The 21774-nt window shown below is 48.2% G+C and overlaps 8 protein-coding genes across 8 annotated transcripts; 1 reads left to right on the top strand and 7 right to left on the bottom strand.

Moving 5' to 3' along the window:
• Positions 1–281: 281 nt before the first annotated feature.
• PENARI_c015G04022 (FAD-binding oxidoreductase) lies at positions 282–1758 on the bottom strand (the record flags this gene model as incomplete). Its single annotated transcript, XM_022633747.1, has 2 exons — positions 282–775; positions 861–1758. The coding sequence occupies 2 exons, from the start codon at positions 1756–1758 to the stop codon at positions 282–284; spliced, it is 1392 nt and encodes a 463-aa protein (XP_022486264.1).
• Positions 1759–3545: 1787 nt separating this feature from the next.
• Positions 3546–5046, bottom strand: PENARI_c015G10943 (serine hydrolase domain-containing protein; the record flags this gene model as incomplete). Its single annotated transcript, XM_022633903.1, has 6 exons — positions 3546–3668; positions 3764–4264; positions 4337–4420; positions 4476–4581; positions 4643–4898; positions 4956–5046. 6 exons carry the CDS (start codon positions 5044–5046, stop codon positions 3546–3548), a joined length of 1161 nt encoding a protein of 386 aa, XP_022486428.1.
• Positions 5047–6607: 1561 nt separating this feature from the next.
• Positions 6608–6967, bottom strand: PENARI_c015G03939 (uncharacterized protein; the record flags this gene model as incomplete). Its single annotated transcript, XM_022633745.1, has 2 exons — positions 6608–6741; positions 6844–6967. The coding sequence occupies 2 exons, from the start codon at positions 6965–6967 to the stop codon at positions 6608–6610; spliced, it is 258 nt and encodes an 85-aa protein (XP_022486470.1).
• A 1272-nt stretch (positions 6968–8239) lies between these two features.
• On the bottom strand, positions 8240–9265 carry PENARI_c015G02889 (zinc-binding alcohol dehydrogenase family protein; the record flags this gene model as incomplete). Its single annotated transcript, XM_022633724.1, has 1 exon — positions 8240–9265. One exon carries the CDS (start codon positions 9263–9265, stop codon positions 8240–8242), a length of 1026 nt encoding a protein of 341 aa, XP_022486209.1.
• Positions 9266–10926: 1661 nt separating this feature from the next.
• PENARI_c015G06192 (putative zinc-containing alcohol dehydrogenase) lies at positions 10927–12110 on the bottom strand (the record flags this gene model as incomplete). Its single annotated transcript, XM_022633795.1, has 3 exons — positions 10927–11042; positions 11093–11188; positions 11249–12110. The coding sequence occupies 3 exons, from the start codon at positions 12108–12110 to the stop codon at positions 10927–10929; spliced, it is 1074 nt and encodes a 357-aa protein (XP_022486422.1).
• Positions 12111–15603: 3493 nt separating this feature from the next.
• Positions 15604–17326, bottom strand: PENARI_c015G11742 (uncharacterized protein; the record flags this gene model as incomplete). The annotated part of the gene is made up of 2 exons (XM_022633920.1): positions 15604–16659; positions 16754–17326. 2 exons carry the CDS (start codon positions 17324–17326, stop codon positions 15604–15606), a joined length of 1629 nt encoding a protein of 542 aa, XP_022486347.1.
• Positions 17327–17800: 474 nt separating this feature from the next.
• On the top strand, positions 17801–19549 carry PENARI_c015G06771 (glycoside hydrolase family 13 protein; the record flags this gene model as incomplete). Its single annotated transcript, XM_022633807.1, has 1 exon — positions 17801–19549. One exon carries the CDS (start codon positions 17801–17803, stop codon positions 19547–19549), a length of 1749 nt encoding a protein of 582 aa, XP_022486213.1.
• A 147-nt stretch (positions 19550–19696) lies between these two features.
• PENARI_c015G04384 (uncharacterized protein) lies at positions 19697–21166 on the bottom strand (the record flags this gene model as incomplete). The annotated part of the gene is made up of 1 exon (XM_022633757.1): positions 19697–21166. The coding sequence occupies one exon, from the start codon at positions 21164–21166 to the stop codon at positions 19697–19699; it is 1470 nt and encodes a 489-aa protein (XP_022486371.1).
• Between the last annotated feature and the right edge of the window lie 608 nt (positions 21167–21774).

Here is a 21774-nt window from a genome sequence, read left to right as displayed (position 1 = left end):
TAAACTAATAGCGACGTGTAAAAATTGGAAAATACTGCATGATCAAGGACTCGGTAAATTGACTATCACTCCCACACTGCCGCCCGTTTTTACACCCGTTTATATATGCCAAATCAACAGTGACGAAGTCAACAAATCAGGCAAAAGTCGGCCAAGATCCCAGCCAGCGGCATCGAAACCGGGAAAAGGTAGGGCCTTTGAGCGACACGTGCATGGAAGCTGCGATTCCCACACCACATGACGATAAAAAACGGTTTGAAAAAAAATGGTAAATGTCAGCTTCAATTTTTGACCTTGAGTCTCGGCAGCGCATGGTTAAACAGATTTTCCGGGTCCAGGCGTGTTTTCAAGCCCCGCAGTCTTGCCGCACCCTTCACCCCGAAGAACCATTCTACATCCACCTGATCTGGCGGGAAGAAACTGGGGAATCCGCCTTGCAAGGTAATCCCATACTCATCAATCGATTCTTCCAGCCGTTTGACCCATGTGGTTACTTCTGCAACGTCCTGGGCATCAACGGTGGCTGGTTTAGTTCCGCCATGGAGACCGAGAATGATATGCTGGTACCGGTTCGCAAAGGCCGCCCCAACGTCATCTGCGACCCCATTCCGGACCCCTTTTCCATGGTTATTGTGGATGATTACCGCTGACAGCGGTTGCGGTGGAGGCTGTCGTGCTAGGATGGCCCCAAATCCGTGTTGTAGTCGGTCGACATTCCGACTGCGAAAGAAAGTGGTTGACGAGCAATCGCCCATGCCGTAGGCAGCCGGGGTGGCTAGAAATTGAGCGTGCTGTTAGCTGAAATTACTGCCCTGCAGGAATCGGCTCGGCTGCTCGGAATCTTGGAGATTGGTTCTTACTCTCAGTCACCGTGTTGCCCAAAATTGTGCCGAACTGCACCATCTTACCGAGAAAACCTTTTGCCGGTGCAAGGTCTCCGTCACTCGCAGTCCAGCACCAAAAGAAGATAAAGGAAGGTTCGGATACCGGTATCGGGGTCATTCCGGGATGCGCGGCAATGGCGTCTCCGCTGAATTCATCTGGAAAATTCTCGTTCAGGAGCTTCTCGACTCGGCCAAGAACGGTTGCGGCGTCGGCAAGAGGGAAAGCAAGGAAGCCCGCATATAATCTCGGCACTGTATACACCTTCACGCGAAGCTCAGTCACGACACCGAACGTGCCTGCTCCAGCGCCCCGTAGAGCCCAGAGCAATTCCGGTTCTTGGTTGGTGTCAACAATATGGCCTCCCGCCAGTACCACTCGAGCCCCTAGGATCTGGTCGACTCCGAAGCCGTAAGTTCCAACATAGAAACCATATCCTCCACCACATGCCCACGAGACGTATCCCACGGACTTTGCCTGTCCAGTCGGAGTGAAGAGGCCGTGGGAATTGAGTGTCTCCTGCAGGGCGCCAGCGATCACACCTCCGCCGACTCGAGCACTGTCTCGATTAGGATCAAGCACGATGGTATCCATCGCGCGCATGTCGATGAGAATACCTCCGATGACAAGGGAGCGACCGTAGAAATCATGGCCGCCTGAGCGAACCGAAAATGGGATGGCCTTGGTGGTGCAGAACTGTATCACTTGCGAAATCTCCTTCTCTGTTCGAGGCTGGACACAGGCCAGTGGTTGGTCGCCCAGGGCGTGATTATATACCTTGCAGCAATCCTGGAAGCACGAACTACCTAATGTATATAACGGTATGCTGGGCATGAGACGACTCCAGTTGCTCACAATGATGTTGTCGTCGGACATTTTTAGGCTGATTTCTTAATTCTAATTTTTTTGGTTCGAAGAAGAAAATGAGAATACCGTGGCCGAATTGAAAGGTGGGCATGATATTTAACGACCATAACACATGACATAGCTAGCACCAGCGAGCGCCTACTAGAACCACGGTGGATTTTGTGGGGAATCCTGACCCATAAAATTGCAGAATAATCGGTTCAAACCCACATTAAATCCGCCATCCCTTCCGTTTTCGATTAGAATGCGAGACTTTGACTCAACATGTGTATGTATGTACAATCAGGAGTGGATCCGCGCAAGGTTTACTGGAGAGGGTCTTGTGGATCTTCTCTGCCATGTAAATAAGATAGTCATCATGGTTTCTCCATAAAATAGAGATTAAGCAAGATAGAAAGATAAAAAAAAAAATCCGGTCTTTCCTAACTCTGGTTTCGTTCAAGTTGTAGTGCCTCAAATATGCTCGGGTTTGTAGAGACGGATGAGCCATACATAAGGCCTTAACAAGTCAATAACCTAAATAAATCTCTTATAGGGGGTGCTCATCACGACTGTAGCGTTGCTATGGTATGCTGTAATAAAAAATCGATTTCGTAGCAGGCAATATGGCTACGGTGCGAATGAGGCTGATTTCGTAAATATTATAATATGATTACTTAATAGCTTAAGTATGCTGAATGATTATAATAGCATAGAGATCTCGTACGATCCCTAGAAAAGTTGAGACTTCAACCCCAACATATGACCCTGTGGCCTGGCAAGAATATTCTCTTGCAGCTTCAAATTTCGGTGGTCGGATAACTCGGTTCATATATTTGTGGGAGTGAAGGCAAATCATGGCCATGATGGGAAGAGTGGTACCACTGGTAAATTGTATTATCCATGCCATTGTTGCGTGCTGTAGGGGCGTCTAAATATGAGCTCTCAAGGTAGCCCTTACATTGATCAGGCTGATGGCGAAGCCCCACCTTGGTTGTGCAAAATCACGTAAACGTCGCAATCTGCAATTTAGGTCATTTTAGATAGAAATTTTGTTTAAAGAAATTGGGAGGCCTCGCTGCCGGGGTGTTGGCCTCCTCCGTTGGCGATGAGGGAACGGCTGGTTTTTACCCGTTGAACGTCCACCACGAGGTACAAGTGGCGTCTTGATCTCCAGGACCACATATTTTCTATGCGGGTAGTACGTGTGGCTGACTGCATGGGGGAAAGCTTTTAACCTGGCGGTTGCACTCGAAGTTCCATCGACTCACAAGACGTCCGATGAGCCATTAGGGGGAACGTAGAGTTGTTAGGCCGAAGGCGGTCTAGAGTAGTTTAACTTTCAGACATTGCCCCTTTTGGTGGCTTCGCCAGGTGAGTACTTAGTGCCAAGCATTCCTGTTGTTACGCCCGGCCAACCATCATACAAAGCCTGATCTGGTAAAATTTTGTTTGAGAAAAATTGCGAACGGAAGTAACAACGTGTATACGGCATATACGCAGAGCTCACTATGTTACTTGCCATTGTAGTTTATTGGATCTCGACTGAAATACAAGACAAAGTTTTAGATTGCGTACCAAGCCCGTGAATATCTTGAGTAGAATGAGATAAACATTGATACGCGAAGAAGAGGATCGACAAATGAAAATCGATTTTGATGTAAACAATTGATCCTTAGGGGGGCAATTGCCTGGGCTTTCGTGAAAAGCAGGCCTGATTTCCGACGCACCCCATCCGAAATTTAATGTACAAATATGGGCATGGAAAGAGACCCAGCCACGGATAGTCGCACTTGTGACCGCGAAAAAACGGGCGATCATTCGAAGGCAGCGTAAACGGCCTTCTCAAATTCGGCCAGAAGTTCGACAGCCCTTTGATCACCCGTTGGGAGAAGCTGGGACAAGTACACACCAGCGACGCCTTTTTTGATGTCGACCCACTGTGGAGATATCAGTAGTCAATAACAAGTACAGAGACTGAGAGAAGCGGAGCTTTAAAAGCCACAAGCAGCAAGCTGTGGTGACAAATACATACCCAGTAGCAATTCGGCAACCCAGACCACGACAGCGAATATTTACTGCGGCAATCGGGAACTTCAACAGTGTTGACCAAACCACTAAGCCCATAGTCGACAGGGACGTAGTTGGGGACGGCGTTGTAAATGGCATTGCGATTCGCCAGACAGTGCTCCTCTGGATTATCCAAGTTCTTGCGGCTCTCAAGGTGCGGCTTGAACATCAGTTCCAGAGTCTCTGGTCGCAGCAACTTGCCTTGCATAACACCTAGGTAGATCTTGAGTAGCTCAAAAACATTTGCGTAAATACCTCCCCCTCCAATGTCATCGACGACCGGCTCAGGCCACCAAAAGTCGGTGACCTCTTTCAGTCCGTCGTTATCCCGTTCCCACAACTTCACTTTTCGCGACTGAAGGTCTGATCTCTCGTTGAGATGGAAGGTGATGTCGCTAGCTCCGACAGGATCAAACATATTCTTCTTCATATATTCGCCTAGTTTCATTCCGGTGACATACTCGACCTGGTTGTGTTCTCGTCAGTTGGGTTTCACGGCGCGAATGTATTCAGGCCGCTGGGCCTTTCAAGCACTCACCATCAGTCCAGCCCACTCGAGTCCAGGACCATATAGCCATTGTTCTCCAGGCTCAAATACCAGAAACGTGGGGAATGATTCCCTCTTTTTACGAATTTATTAATAAAATGTGTCAATATCTGACAGTGGATGGACATACAATTGTCTGCAGCAATAGAGGTCGCTCGCCTTGAAGTTCCTGGTAGCGAACCGCCAGCGGATGCATGAAGGTGTAGGCTAGTCCACCTGAATGCGTCAGGAGAAGTCTTGTAAAACCTAGGCTTAGCGACTGGAAACTTGTGGAGTGTGATGTCTAAGGCAGCATACCGGAGAGTGAGTGGCCGTTTTGCGGGTCGGAATTGGGGCTCATCCTTCTCATTAAACCCAATCAAGATTTTGGGATGCTTCCACTCAGGCAAAATGCAGGATATGTCTGCGTCCAAGTCCAGCAGGCCACTTTCAACGCACTGCATGACAGCGATGCTTGTGATGAATTTGGTTGCAGATGCAATCCAATGCACGTCATCAGCTCTGGAAGATTCTTCCGAGTCACCACTGAAACACTTGGCGTAGTGTAGAGTTCCTAGGCTTCTTTAGAGACACGGCGACCAGGTAGACACCATTTCCATAGGAGACTTACCATCTCGATTCACGGCACCAAGAGTGACGCGAGGTAGGGGGGGTCCATCCTGACGAAGGAAGGATTCAACGACTTGGTCTATAGCTTCCATTGTGAAAGGAGGTGATTTGCTTCTTTGAGTATGTGTGTTGGGTGAATGATAAGTGCAGTCTCCAAATGGAACACCTGGAACACCCTGCTTTAATAGACTTCACCTCACTGACAGGGGCAGATTTTCACTCCTGTGCCAACATCCACTCAGTCGAGCCATTGAATCCTTGATTTGCTACGAAAACAGAGATAAAACATGGAAACTTATACAGAATTGTGGAGATTTGGGAATGGCAGCAGCCCAAGGATCGACCCTCATTCCCGTACTTAGCGTGTGTTACACGATGGTGCTCTGGGTGCTGGAAATCCGGTCTCGTAGCCACCTGTCAATGGTTGAGGGGTCCATCCGATGGTTGATATTTGGTAACGCATGAGCCAATCAGGAAACGCAACCTCCTTTTTGCGCAGATTTGTAAGCCGAACCTCGCAAAGTGGCTGAAAGTGGAAAGTAAACACCCGACTAGTTCGGGAAAAAAATGACATGGCGTGGTTCTGCCTACGCCTGGGTCCAACACTGTGCCATCGTATAGTGGAGTAGTCGAAATTAGCCACAATTCTCCGTGATTTTAGACTTGAACCCTTCCACTTTTTGGGGTTTCTTGCTTGTAGGTGATAGGTTACTTTCCTTAACAGCATAGTCATGCCAGATGGGGATTCGGATGATCTTGAGGATAACAGTCCACAGGATGATGCTTAGCAAGGCACCTTCCTAGGCTGCTTTGTCGTAGGTCTTTGGTTCAAATACGCATTAATGTATCCAGATGCCTGCATTTTTAAAATAATGTATTAATTCAGAATGAAGTACCGTTGAAGGTGTGAGGTATAGTCGTTTTCTACTCAAAAGTCTGCTACGGCAATGGCGGCGGTGAACCCTAGGTGATCGTTGCTCCTATTGGTGGCTATGGTAAGTGACTGGAAAATGGTGGAACAACGCATTTTCCATGTAGCATTTGCATGAGGCGTGATACTTGCTTTGCCGGGACCGCAAAGAATACTGATAATTGAGGTGTGGATGGCGGTTCTATTCTCCAAATGTTCCTTGCACAGACGATGGAATGTAGCTGTCATCTGGATATTACGCCACCTCAGTTATGATTTCCAAAATTCAGCAGAGTGCAATATAGCTGAACACGCATCATTTCAAAGAAAAGGATCGACCCCGTGTTCCACAATGGCTTGCCTGGACTGTGTTGATGTGTACTAAATTGAATTTTTGGCGGCATCATAGATACTGGAACAAGCTGCATGTATCCTGGGCCCCCACCTTTCAGCGGGGACTGATGATTTTGGACGTAGAGATCTTGATTGAACCAAAACAATACGAGAGCGGGGCCCGTTGGGAGGCTTTGCTATATAAGGGCGGTGGCACGGTTATGATCCACTGAACTTGCCATTCTGGGCCGCAACGCGAGAGGCTCATCTCACCGCCGAAAATTAAGCTTTTTCCGCTGCTAAGTTTATAATGCAGCGTCATAACTTAAGGATCTATCGACATTTTCCTTCCGATTTGGATGGATGGCTGTCAAACTCAGCTCTTCACATCCGGAATCCCTTTGGTGTGCTTATTCATCTGTAATCAGATGAGGGAGTTCGAGGCGTCCAGAAGTTAAGGTCATCCAAGCGCTTTGGACACTGGCAGAGTCTCTGTTACGGGGCATCCAAGGCATTAGTGTCAGTAGGGTGGGCAGATTCCTCTCTAAAGGTGTTAGCGTAGTGGAAGGAACCTTGATCCATTATATTTAGTAAAAAGCAAACTTTCATGACAAAGACAAAGAAGTGATTTTGTAATGCTTTTTACTGTCTTTGTTGATAGCGCCCAGTGATAGCGCCCAGTGATAGCGCCCAGTGTAACCTGTGGGAAGGGCTTCTCGTCTCCCATATGGATGACGCGGAGAACTGACGGTCCCGTCGAAAGAGGCCATGCTGGCAGAGATTCAAGATGCAAGAGAAAATAGAGCTATTTTGGTCATTTAGTCTCGACCAGTTCGCGGGTTGTTGTCCCTCTATACTGCAGAAGAACCTCGTTACCCTATGGTCGAAGTTGGTGGGTCAGATGGGTCTTCTCGATCTCCTCCGCCGAAGGCCAATACCGGGTTCGCGATCTGGCCAAACTAGGAAACTGGCGTTTTTCCTAGGATGAATCGACGATAAGCGCCATTAAAGGCCAGAAAAAGCACGTATTGTGAAACTTTATTACTAATGTTAACTTTCTACGTGGGGATTGCGAGGGCCACACGCGTCTCGAGTTTCTGTCAACAACAATTGCCATTGCCAAAAAGAAACTTCCCGCGCTGTCGTGTTACCTTGGTCTTTTTGCTCTGAGTACGAAAGGTCGTGAAGACAAATAAACTTCCTGTTGAGATACTTCCTCCCAAGATGTCGCATTTCGTATAGTGTTCTGGAATGCGTCTCGCGTGCTCGCTTGCCGACCGAAAATGGATTGATAATCCAGAGTACAAATGTACTTGAAGTTAGCCAATGAACTTAATTATCATTAACTATTCAGCTTACCTAGCTATTGGTCAGGGTAGACGTTTTAGTAAGCTGAATCAACGACCGCGCCACAGATGGGCTCTACTTAGGCTGAAATTTGGCGCAATTCATCGGTTCGACCTCAGAAAAATTTTCGCACTGACGTTCTATGCTGCGGTCGGTCCGATCAGTCCGTGCCTTACAAAGCCAAATGCGAAGACAGATAGGCTTACAGTACGTCTCTAAACTGCTGTCACCGCCTACACTCTGATTGTTTCTTGGCCCCCGGTGCCAAGATCAACTAGACTGTATTATGGGAAGCTCCGTAATAGCGAAACTCCTGTATCATCATTTATACGACTGTTACTGAACATAGCTCGTGTTCGGAACTTGTACGGGCAATCCGTAATAGCTGGTATTATCCATAAAAATCACCCAGGTCAAACACCAAGAGCGGAATATAATGAGAGCAAGACATTTTCTCTGTCTTCTCGGGCTACTTGGCTATAGACTGAGAGTACACTAGACTATGAATCTTAGTTATGATGTTAAAAGCTTAAGTACTTATTACCCTCTGGATACTACGCCTAAGATATACTAAGACCTATTTCTCTAAAAAGCAATAGACACTAGATACATCCTTATTTCCCACTCATAGTATCGACTAACTTCCTAGCCATAAGCAACACGAACCTCGTAGCAGTACCATACATCTCATATCTCTATTCCCAAGGGTCCACGATCAGTTTCTCGCTGCTGACTCCCCTGATCAGTACGTCCAATGCGTGGTCCAATCCGGCGAGTCCGCCAGGGATCTTTCTCGCGGGGACAGGGATCAGGCTCTCCTGGGCAAGAGCTTGCGGAAAGTATGTGCCAAAAGTCCACTCGAGCAACTTTGCATGCTCTTCCTTGCCCAGCAGCAGCGACCAACTCTCAAAGTTGCGTGTAACACCCGCAGGCAGGATTTCAGGGCCAAACGCGGGCTGGAGTGCATAAAGTTTTCCTCCTCCTTGCGCTGCAAGAACTTCTCCCGTGATCTTGATTGTCTCCGAATTCGAGATGGTATCGACAACAATATCGTAAGCGCCCGCCGCAACGAGCTCTTTGACAGTCGTCTCGAAGGGCTGGGTATGGTCGATGACTCGAGAGGCGCCGAGATGGGATACAAAAGCTTCATGTCGGGGGGAGGTTGTTGTGATGACGTCGTACCCGGCTTGCGTGAGGTACTGGACCGATAGACTACCTAGGCTGGAAGTCCCTCCGTATATCAAGATTCTCTTGCCTTGGAGTTGTGCTGAAATGCCGGGACCGGGTCTTGCCAAGTTCAAATTCGCATTGAACAAAGCAGAAACGGTGGCCAAGTTGCCAACCAGGCGAACCGCAGTGTCGAGGGCGGCATCGCTCGGTAGTTTGGTAGCCGTCAGTGCGCGGCAGACCGCGTACCTCTGAAAGGCGCTGTATTTGTTCCCGGTGGTCCCGGCCGTCTTGACTGCGACAACCTTGTCGCCAACGTCAAAGCCGGTAACCTCGGCGCCGACTCCAATGACGGTGCCGGCAAATGAACTGCCGAGAACAGCTGGGTACTCGATGGGAAGCATTGCGAATCTCGCTATCTTCGCGTCAATTGGCATGAGTGCAATGATCTCGTTTTTGATAAGGAGCTCATCGGGACCAGGCTGAGGTGTTTCGATCTCCTGGACCTCTAGGGGAGCCTTGGGGGCGGAAACGACGGCTGCTAAATGAGACATGATGTAGGACTTTGGAGAGACGATTTTGTGACTGATAGATATTCTGTTACCTGATGGTCAAGTGCAGATGATCTGAGATATATGTCGAGATGGGCGACGACTATGCGACTAATAAATACTCTGCTTCCTACGTGACGTGATCCAGGCAACGATTGTATTAATGCGCTAGAAAGATAGGCTTCATAAGCAAAGTGGAACATAACAGAGGCCATTTGCTCGAAAGTCAGCTCACCTAGAATACTATGGCAGTAAGACGTGTGGTGATAATGAGGGACGTATAGATGTTGATAATCTCGATCCCTGACTGGTTGTTCGGAGTCTTGACATTCCCGAACCAGGTTCGAGCGCTGCCAGAATTTGTAAGCCTTACGAGATCGGTCGGCATGTCGGCTATGTTTCTTCCGTCATTCCGTCATCCGTGTCTACCTTTTATAATATATTAGTCTTAGTCTTTGATAAGTATTGGGTCGCTTTTTATCGGATGCCGAAAACTAGTAATCACCGTCTACCCTCCTCCATTGTGGCTCCTTCGGTGCCAGAGTCCGCCTCAAAGCTGCCATGCACGGCATGCAGAAAGAAGCTCCTCAAATGTGACCGGGCTTGCCCGAGGGCGGCCGTTGCTTGATGTTATGGAAAGACTGCATCTTCCTAACCCACAGAAAAGCGAATAAAGCGAAGTGAAAACAGGTCCGTGGGCTCTAGGAGAGTATGGGTGAGTATCAGCGACGCAGTGATTCATGGATCTGGGGCCCGGTTGAGCTGACAGGAACCTTGTCTGTTTTCCCCGTCCCGACGCGATGTCGCCACATTCTTCACGTACAAATAGAATATCGTACGCCTGATTCTACCAACCCTTTGTGCCACCTGATGCACCGCCGCCATCCCAAAACCAGAACTAGGATGAGGTCTAAAGCTTATACTGAAACTCCAGAATCCCACGTGGGTAACACTTGGAAAAGCTGGAATTTTAGAATAAAGAAGCATAGTTATGTAATATGACTGATACAAACACAGACAATTAGCCAGTTTCATACCTAATAATGATGATGTCCAAACTATACTAACAGCAGACCACTCGGCAGCTACACAATTAAACGGCAGAGGAACAACATCTGTCGGTCTTTGCTAGATGCCCCTAGCCCTAATCCCGAAGCAAGAAAGATCTAAGTTTTCTCCGAGCCCTATATATCCTTCTCCACTCGTGGTAGAAAGTATATCGTTGTAATTCTAGCCCTGCTAAGTATTTGCATCTTTAGCTTCATAGGTATTTCATTCTTTTATCCTTAAATGCGATCTATCATGGAATATACAAGATAACATTAAACATGCTTTTGGCAATAACGATGATGGGTGGATGATTACAAACAACTTCTGCTGACTGCAGGGCTCGATGCGTCGAGCAAGTCACGAATAGACGAGCCAGGTTGTTGAACTTAGAAGGAACGCAAACCTGACCAGGTATTCCCGCCAAAGTGACGAATTATGGGCTGGGGATTTCGCTTGTCCGGGCGACGAAGTAGCAGTTCTCGGGGGTGGATACAGAACACAGAATGGATACAGAAGCTGAAGTTGAAGAAGAGCGATGTCATCTATTCGGCAGGGAAGAATACGTAACTATGGGGTCACTATCCGCAATAAAAACAATGAATATAATAAGGTAACTATGAAAAACCATTCGTAATAAGCTCAGGCATGGTGACTACCACCTTCAGGGCGCCATGCTTGGAGGATGCCTCGAATGCTTCGTAGGCGTTGTGGATATCATCAAACGCAAAGCCTACGCAATAATTAGCATGATCAAAGTGTAACGAGGTTAACGAGACGCACTGTGCGAGACCAGAAAATGAGGATCGATGCCACCGGCCTCAACCATCTTAAGTAGATCAGGAGTACTAACAGCGTCAATAAGCCGAGTCCTCAAACCTAGCGAGAAAGAGTCAGTAATGAATGACTAGCACAGAGAGAAGTATATGAGATGTATACATATATTGCGATTCCACAGCTTTTCCAAGTGCAGCTCGCAGGACTCGCCGAAGACACCAAGACTGGCTATGGTCCCCCCAGCGCCTACCAGAGCTTGCGCGATCTCGAAAGACTCAGCCGTCCCCACTGCTTCAATAACCACATCGAACCCTCGCTCCTTGGTCACCGCTAGAGCTGAAGACATCACGGAATCCTGTCCATCGAGGACACTGAATGTATGATCAGCGCCCATGGACTTGGCTGTCTCGAGTCTAGGACTACCCCTCCCCACTACCACCGTCATCGACGGACCGAACAGATTCCTCGCCATTTGGAGGATCATCAACCCAATCGGGCCTGTCCCAATGATCGCGACGGTAGACCCGGGCTGAATGTTACCGTTCAGGATCCCACATTCATAAGAAGTCGGGACAGTATCAGACAGAGTAACCGCGACTTTCTGGTCGATGCTCTCCGGCAGCGCATGCAGCGAGAACGGGGCATGAGGAATGCGGACGTACTCGGCCTGGGTGCCGTCAATCGTATTTCCGAGAATCCAACCACCGGACTCGCATTGAGACGGCATCTTCCTGCGGCAGTAATGACAGGTCCCACAGCTGGTAATGCAGGAGATGAGCACCTTTTGGCCGACGGAGAAGTTCGTAACAGCTGCGCCGAGAGCTTCTATGAGGCCGACTCCTTCATGGCCGAGGATGCGGCCTGGAGTACATGACGGGACGTGGCCTTGAAGAATGTGCAGGTCTGTCCCGCATATGGTGGTATGAAGAACCCTAACAATAGCGTCGGTGGGTTCCGAAATGACTGGTTTTGGGCGATCTTCGACTGCGATCTTGCTGTCGCCAGTGTAGATGACGGCTTTCATATTTGCGGATCCTCTGAGAGACACAAGTTTACTAGTTGAGGAAAAGAGGCAGATCCCAGATGTCGGACAGTAATTGAAAAAAGCACCTTGCTGCACCCCTCATTTATAGATACCTCGCCATCTAGGAAAAAGGAAAACAAGGTAAGCAAACCCGAAAATAATGCACCACGGAGAATAAGCGAGCAAAAGTGACTGGTGACTAGTCATTTGGGTCTGCTGGCGTTGTAACCGTCAGGCAGACGAGCAAGGGTCGAACTAATCATGCAGTGGCAATAAAAATAACTGGCAGAGACTTGAGTACTATGCATGAGAGGCCAGATATCATCTATGTAGCTGGGTCAGAATAGGTATTGATAGCCGATGAGGTTTTATGGACTGAAATATTAGAAGATTATGTGGGGATCTCAGGCTCGTCAATGTTCAGCGCTCAAAAGCGGAATTGGTTATAAGTGGTGATTCAGCTTGCTAATTCATTGTAGGATCCTCTGGGAAAAGGTTGTTCGAGATTATAATGAACTATTCAAGCAAGGTTCTCTCTTACAATACTCCGAATGACTTCGATTAATTCTTTCTACTGAGCCCGAATCGCCCTAAGTCTGACGTGCATATGAAACTAGTTAAGCGCCCAGACCATACTGTATCGGACCTGCACCTCGATTGACAGTTCCCCCGGACGCGCCGGATGGTCAAGGCACGCTTCCATCGCCTCCATTGGCCAGTTGATATGTTTAACTAACTGAAACGAAAGATGACTGCAGCACCTACCAATCCAGTTACCTCGAGCTCTAGGGGAGTCCCCCGAAAGGCGCCCATTTTGGTAAATGAGACAGGAGCGAAGAAATTTTGAAGTCGGTGGAGGGCGTGGAAAGCACGGTCTTGTCTTGAATCCCCCACCTGGTTCTTCAGCCAGCCTGAAGCTGTAAATGCGGTAAGGAGGATCAGATCTGGAACCTCAGCTGCGCGTTGACACTTACTCGTTCCGACTAGCGATTTCCCTAGAGAGCTCAGTCTGTTGCCCCTCTCATTATCACGTGTCTTACACAGATATTTGAATATGCCGCATTTTGATCTCCTCCTGTTTGTACTTGTCTATTGCGCTTCTAGCTAGTGGTCTAAGTTATTACTCTTGTTCCCCATTACCCAGTTCCGTGATAGTAATGTAGAAAATACGACCTGACTAACAAGCAATTGCCTATTCAATTAATGCAGGACCGGAGACCCCGAACCACAAGGCCGTGCTAGTGGCTGGCTGACTAGCTGAGTTGCTTCAATTTGCCCAGCCGAATACCGATAAGGCCCTTTCCACCTGGCGAAGGGGGCATAAATAATTAGCACCAAATTCTCATTGCTCCGCTTCAGCTAAAATTCTATACTCTACCAAATGAATTTGGTTCGGGCGCGTTGATTACCGCCGGTGTTCTGTCCAAAATATTATTGGGACCTGGATAAATTTGGGCATCACCTTGGAGGATTGTTGCTCTACCAATATTTTCGTATGGCGAAGAATCATCGTACTGATGGTTCTCCCTAATAGAGTGGCTATTCCTAAACCAATATCTGGCAATTTATTCGTTTCCGCGGCCCATACGTGGCATTTTCTTCGCATCCATGATAAAGTGCACTACGACGGCATTTTTCTGCGAGTTAGCAATAGCACTTAAACAGATATTATATAGTAAGTTGAAGAGCTAAGTCTTGTGTTTAGATACCAGAAGGCCCTTAAATTGCTCGAATGCTTAGAGTTGAACAAATGCCAATACTATTATGAACTAGGCTATATGTAGACTTTCTTTGAGGCCACTAGCACTGTCACACCAGAAACACTTTCGTTTAATCATAAATTATACTTGTGTCCATACTTCTTGGGAATTTGGTTCGCTAGACTCTCGTTGGTCTATCCATAAGTTCATACTGTAAGAGCCGAACCAGGTGGGGCCTGCTACAATAACCTACGCGCTTTGATATGACACGGAAGCAACGTGTGCCTACTCATCAGTAACTATAAATGCTAATAAGAGCCGATCCTAGATTTATATCCGTTTCTAACTCTGCTGTTATATCGTAGTTACTCAATCTGTTTAAACGGATTTTAAGCACCCCATTAATCTTAGGACCAAAACTTCTGACGCACGAAGGTAAAAGGATTAATATAAAGGCTAAGATTTAAACTTGTATCTTCTTATTTCTTCCCATATGGATGTCAGTCCCCTGGTCGAAGGGTGGCTCCCTTTGGTTTTCGTTGAAAAACCCCCGGCAAGGAACCCCAAGTGTTAACCAAAATCGACGTATCGGGAGGGGGGAGGTTTAAGAATGAGAATGATTCGCAAAGGGAATGAACGAAAAGCTTCTCAGTAATCTGTGTGCTGGCACAGGATTAGATTGTAGGCACTTGTGGCGAGTCAAAGTGACTCTGAATTCAATATTAGCATGTCTTTCCGCTAGGCTTTGTATTACCGATGTACCTTTGATGCGCTGGCGTAAAAAAACGTAGTCATCCTATTTCTTTTGGCAAACTCGAAGTTCTTGTAGTATCCGAGATTAGATTTACCTCTAGATTCTCACGAACCGATACGTGGAGCCTAAATTCGTACAAGCTTAGCTAATTCGAGTTCCTTCCTAGCGAATCTATGCTAAATTGTACTGTACTGGGAGACGCGTGCATCGCGAGCTGTAGCCCTGAAATGATGGAAACGGGGATTTGAAGGAGTCGTATGGACTTTATGTAGATGCTCATCTAATATCGACGTAGGGCCAAGAACTTGCTATGTTTCCTTTACTACATACCAAGATTGATTAAAAGGTGTAATGTATGCTAGGGAATGCTCTAGAGCTATGGCACGGGATCTGCCTCAAGCGTGTTATCACGAGCCTAACCTCAGGCTTTTTACGTTGTTACTGTAATCCCTAAACTCCTGGTATTTTTGCTTGGGTTTCTATGAGTTTAGACCTTAAAAGCCTTGCAACGCCCAACCGAGGATCTGTCTTATGTTTGAATCCTTCTAATATTTTCCCAATTAAAGGCACTAAACCAAATATGGGTGGACGGCTCTCGAAAGGACGATCATAGCAGATTTCTGTGTCCCTAAGCACTCGGTCGCTTTGACATTATATACGCTTGCCACTATGAACCCCCTTTCCCCCGTGGACATTGCGTATGACTTGAGTGACATAGTAATTTCCTGGAGGTCTGGAACGCCCATGAGAAGCTGGCCGCGGTCGCTTCATTTAGCCCCTTCGATCCTGTAGCTTATGCATTTCAGACAAAAGCATATATGGTAAAATAGAGGGATAACATACATCATATCTTGAATGATTATTTGATACTGTAAATGTGCCCTTTGGCTTTTAATTTATTGGTGTTTGATACTTAGATTTGCCAGCTAATCTTAAACAATGTGTATCTCATAGAACCCAGCAACATCTACCTAGTTCATATTCTTGAATAAATTGAGGCCCGTCAGCAAAAATATAACCGACGCCGTTTGCCGATAACTCAGTCGTTCTTAGGGGAATCCATCTCCAACGGTCTCGCCTCGGCTAGATCGACATGTGTCTTGGCGAAACTCCGAGCTGAGAGGTTTCGCTGGAACAGGATGCTTAGCTCTGCATAGGTCCGACCACTGGGTTCAGGAATACAGAAATAGGTATAGACCAAAGATAAAACACAAGTGCCACCATAGAAAAAGCCTGCTTTCGCACCCCAATTCCATGCCGACGGGTTCAGCATGTATGGTGTGATGATGTTGCTGATAATATTAAGGATATTATATGTCATACGTGCAAGCACGATCGACTTGCTGCGGAGACGGACAGAAGGGATCTCCGCTACAAGTGAGTAGCAGACTGGGCCGACCGTGACGTCGTAGAAGAACGTGTATACAATCAGCATAGATCCGATGGACCAGGCAAGCCGGCTGCTACCGCTGCTGTCCGCTGGGGACGGGGATCGAGACTCGGCGACACCTAGACCGCCAATCACCAGCAAGACCACTGCCAAAATGGCCAAGCCCCAGAGGTAAATGGTCCGTCGGCCAAACCGTGGTAGCGAAATCCAGGCTACAAACACGCCGACGATGCCGAGGGCATACTGTACAATAGACATGGTGAAGGCCTGCTCCGTCGGGAGTCCTGCTTGCTGGTAGAAGTAGGTGGAGTAGATGCGTAGACCCGTGCCGGATAAGATTTGAATACCCCAGCAGCAACAGGAAATCGAGGTGCGGCGTAGATCCACGCCGCGGAAGCAATCGATATAGCGAGTCCCTGTGCCAGATTCCCGCTCGTTCTCTGTCGTCACTACCATTAGTGTAATGGCTTGGTCGGCGTCAAACTCAATACGGCCGGGCGATGTTAATCGGAGGAGAGCCGCTTTGGCTTCCTCCAAGCGATTCTTGCGAACAAGCCACCATGGCGATTCAGGGGCGAAGACTATTCCGATCATCAACGGAATTGGCCATACCCATTGCAGGGCAAAGGGGATGCGATAAGACCATTGGTCAGATCGCGTGAGTACTCCTCGCAGAACACCGGCGGAGAGTAGCTGCCCAAAAACCTGTTAATATTCAGATGATTAGCTTTATCATTTCATGCTTTTCATCTTACTCCTTCACCAACCGACAGAGAGAAAAGGGGCGGGGCAGCTTTACCCAGCAGAGGTTCACGTAGGTGGTGAGATAAGCACGAAGATGGGTCGGAGTCACTTCGGCGGCGTATGAAGTAGTCAAGGTCTGAAAGATGCCCCAAGGAATGCCCATTAAAACCTGGCCAACTTGCAATACCTCGATACTTGGAGCAAAGAAGGGGATGAATATCGTAGCAGTAATGAAAGCCAACGAGGCCAGCATCGTCTTGCGAAATCCAAATCGTTCCGACAGATAACCGTTGATGAGAAGGCCCATGAGCGACCCAACCGAAGCACCATTGGATAGGCCAGCTTGCCAAGCAGCGCTGATTCCATATGTGCCATCCGCCAACTGCTGGCCGTATTTTCTCTGGAAAGCAGGTTGAGCAAAAAGGGCACCCACGAGCTTCATGTCGTAGCCTTCCATAATGATGGCTAGAGACAGAAACATGGACCATGCGACTGCCTTGGGATATAGCCGGAGGGCCCGCAGAAAGGTGAGCTCATGTTCGCTGTGGGTGGCACAACGAGCTTCATCCAAAAGGGTGTCTCGGTGTTTCGGGAACGTAGCCGTATTGTCAATATGAGTCGTCGTCATTTTCGGAAACAATCGATTTTAGTTCAATTTTTCTCGAATTCTTTGGCTACGAATGATGACTCCCACGGTGGTATTTATGTACGACGCAGATCTAGGTCCTCATGTGGCCTGGGGCAACTAATCCGGGGAAAGGCAGAGTTCCCAGCAAATCGGACGCGGAGGAAAAAAACCGAGGGTTGAGGGTTCTATATGACGGCTAAAACAGCCAATCAGATGAACCACGTTAGACGATTAAACTACCGCCAAGGCCAATGCACGCAATTAAATCTTGTACCGATCGCCAACATAGCGAGCCGATCGGCGAGGGTTAGAAAATCTAGAATATCCCATCGGCGATCGCTCGCTAGTTCCCAGTAGCCACTAAATCCCAGGAACCTCATAGGCATTTAAATGAACGGGAGTAACGTTGGATTGCGAGATACTTACAGTTCAAACCAACCCCAATCAACAAAGAAAACACCAAACTTTACGACTATGCCACACCAGGTGCGATATCACGAGCCCAAGTGGTGGAAAGAAAGTGTGGTGTATGAAATCTATGTTTCCAGCTTCAAAGATTCCAACAATGACGGAATCGGTGATATCCCTGGCATCATCTCCAAGCTGGGTTACCTTCGGGACCTAGGAGTGGACATCATCTGGGTCAGTCCTCACTACAAGAGCCCGCAAGTCGATATGGGGTACGATGTCGCCGATTACCAGAAGATTCACGAACCTTACGGGTCAATGAAAGACGTTGACTCCCTCATAGAGCGGACTCATGCCCTGGGAATGAAAATCATCTTCGACCTCGTTATCAATCACTCGTCGGATCTCCACCCCTGGTTTGAGGAGTCGCGGTCATCAGTCGACTCCCCCAAGCGAGACTGGTACATCTGGCGCCCCGCCCGATATGATGCGGCAGGAAAGCGCCATGCTCCAACCAACTGGCGAAGCAATTTCGGAGGCCCGACCTGGAGCTGGGACGAAAAGACCCAACAGTATTACTTCCATATCTATGCGCCCGAGCAGCCCGATCTCAATTGGGAGAATCCGGATTGTCGACGCGCCCTCTACGACACAGCGATCAGGTTCTGGCTCGATAAGGGCATCGATGGCTTTCGCGTTGACACTGTGAATCGCTATTCCAAGCGTGTGGACTTTGTGGATGCTCCCGTTACCGACCCTGCCGATGAGACCCAGCTGGCCTTCCACAATTTCACAAATGGGCCGCGCATCCACGAATATATTTCGGAAATGCGAGCGGTACTCGATGAGTACGACGTCTTCACTGTAGGAGAGCTGCCCAATACTCCGGATGAATCCGACGTGATGCGATTTATCTCGGCTCAAGCAAAGCAAGTCGACATGGTTTTCAACTTTGATACGGTATATCTTGGTCAAACCCCAGGTGATCGCTTCAGACTGCAGAATTTTACCAAGAAAGACTTCAAGCGAGAGCTGACCAAGTGGCAAAATGTGATTCGGGACACGGATGCCTGGACGACGGTTTTTCTTGAGAACCATGACCAAGGCCGATCTGTTTCTCGTTTTCTATCAGATGACCCGGCCTATCGCATCCAAGCAGCCAAGATGTTGGCCTTGGTGCTTGGAACGATGACGGGCACCCTCTTTCTATACCAAGGTCAGGAAATTGGTATGGTTAACGCACCGTCTTCCTACCCTGTTGAAGAGTACAAATGTATTCGCTCGGTCAACCATTACAACAAAATTCGGCGACAGACAGGTGGTGATCCCGCGGCTTTGAAAGAAGCGTTAAATGCACTTCAAAAGGTTGCCCGAGACCATGCCAGAGTGCCAATGCAATGGGACGACTCCGCCAACGCAGGCTTTTGCGCTGCTTCCGTCACTCCATGGATGCGCGTGTTGGACAGTTATCGTGAAATCAATGTTACCAGTCAGAATGGCAAAAAAGGAAGTGTCCTCGAGTTCTGGAAGACCGTGATTCGATTCAGGAAGCAGTACAAGGGGCTCGCAATTTATGGGCGATTCCAGCCGATTGAGCAACATGAAGATGTACTGACCTTCATCAAGGAAGACACCGATGGCAAAGTCTTATTTACGGTTGCGAACCTGAGCGACCAGCCTCAACGGTGGTCGCTTCCATCATCTTACCCCAGGTTGAAGCCATCTAACCTCGCACTAAGTACTCGTTCACAAGTGGTTGACCACTCTAGCCTGGCCGCCTTTGAAGGAAGAGTTTATGTCTCAGACGTCCTCTGACAAGAATTCAAGCGGCTACAACCGAAGGTGCACTTATGAGCCAATGTCTTTAAGAATCGAGTACATCATGAATGCTCCTTTTCGTCTCTCCTTCCGAACCATCCTTTTCTTTGGTTGGTCTTATAATGCTACATAAGTATATATAGTCTAGATAAATGGTGGCGGGGTGCTGAAGTGCTTGAGACAGAAGTATCTAGTATCCACCCTCTGGGCCTGCTTAAGCTGCTCCTCACTTATGCCCTGGGCAAGGTCTGACACGAGCTCACTGTGCCAGACTGGATTTTTGACCTTGCGCAAAGTCCTGACCGCCCACCCACTTTGCTCTGGTTCTGGATGCTCGACAGCATAAATAAATAACGGCCATATGAAACCGGGATCCACTGCAGAATGTTCACAAGAGTGGGAGTCCACTATGCGGTGTATTTGTCTCATGGCTTCCAAAGACTCCGTCGATGCGGTAGAGCATTTTCCGTAGGCACGACCCAGATATATGATCTCGGCGGAAAATGCCACACTGCACAGGTCAACGAGTCGACCAATCGAACTTCTCAATCCCGGCCATATTTTGTTTTGCAACTGATCCCTGTCTACCCGTAGCAATGACGGCCGCCTTTGCCACAAGTGAAGAAGAATTTCTTGAAGCTCCTCTGCCACATTTTGAACTTCTCTCTCGTCTGCTTGAAACCCTCGCGAGCGATGATGGCGATTCAGACTCGCAATCTGAGTACTGACCATCGATATCTCCAAGTAAAACTCAAACAGTTGGTTAGAGAGATCGCCTAGAATTGCTTGTTCAGGGCAGAGAGCTTGGTTTCCAAGTTGACCAAGGCCAGGCGTCGGACCTCGGCACTCACATTTCAAAAGCCTGCCCACCTTCGGAGACAAAAGTCCAGGTCCACCAAGATGCATCGTCCTTGCGTGAAGAATTTGGAACCAGGCTTGAAGACGGCGAAGCACTGGAGACCACACATATGTTGTGTTGTCCGCCCAGGCTTCCAGCTTGTCCACTAGAGGGCCTTCGGGCTTTAGAGTAATTGGCACGGTCTCGTGTTGTGCCACAATTTCGAAACAACATAGCAGGAAGGTCACGACCAAGACAATCTCAGGCCCATCACTATCCCGCTCTAGCATGCTGGCATAGCTACTTTTTGCGACATAATAAGATGCCATTGAACTCATAGGATCTTTGCAGTTCATCTTCGTCTCATAGAGCGACTCGACAGCAGATATTGCCCGCGAAACGGTGACATTATGGCAACCTAGTTCGATCATGTATCGTTTCATTGTTTTCCAGTTCATATCATCAAAGTTGGCAATGAACGGTGGGTCTACCTGCTCTAGGAAGTACGAAGACGGCGTGGTATCGTTCATAACAGGGGTTAAAGATGGCGCTGGGCGTAATGAAGCTTCGTCGAAGAGTGCTATGTGCGACCATGGCAGCGTGGGACTGGCTGAGCTTCCGAGTAACCCGAAAGCCCCCGACTGATCTTGGACTGAGAAATCTCCGTCTGTGCCAAATCCAAGCAGGTGCAAAGGCGTTGTCCATGTTTCAGTCCCTACAAGAGCGAGATGTGATGGTGATTGCAACGACAAGCCGCCAGATGGTGTAGTTGGCATCACAGTACCTTCCGCAGCGATATTAGTTGTCTCTTTCCTTATCAAATTATCGGGGCCGCCTCGGTAATCTGCGCCTCGGCCGGGCGAATTTGACACCACATAGATACAGGTCCGCCTTAGCCGGGTGCAATTGTGACAGTGAGGCCGCTGCTCGTCACACTTGACCTTTCTTTTGCGACAAGTCAGACAGCCACTTCGAACACGAGGGCGTGGTCTGGTTAGCATCTCAATATCGTCTGGGGCTGGTTCCCTGCTAGTATCAAATGACATGATGCAGGCCACGCATTCCGCTAACAAATGCCCTTGAATAGAAGTAGGTTCGAATGCGCACCCAAGTAATGGTAGATTTTCACCTCTCCGTGCGTTGACTAACACGTGATAAGAACATCTTGGCGCACCCCATCAATATGGCAACACTTATGAACTCCGCCTCGACTATCTTGTAAAAAGAAGACGGTAACAAACTGAAACTTATATTTGAAAAGGGTGTGCAATATTCTGTCTGGAAACAAAAGCTGAGCACAAACCCAAACGCACAGGTGGGTGTACTCGGCAACAGATCAAAGGGGTGGTGAAGTGTTGTCTGAGTTGAATTTGAATATAGGGCC

The sequence above is a fragment of the Penicillium arizonense genome, assembly GCF_001773325.1.
Source record: "Penicillium arizonense strain CBS 141311 chromosome Unknown PENARI_contig015, whole genome shotgun sequence".
Lineage (NCBI taxonomy): Eukaryota > Fungi > Ascomycota > Eurotiomycetes > Eurotiales > Aspergillaceae > Penicillium > Penicillium arizonense.
Note: the sequence above shows the minus strand (reverse complement) of the source record. Positions and strands in the feature narration are given on the sequence as shown.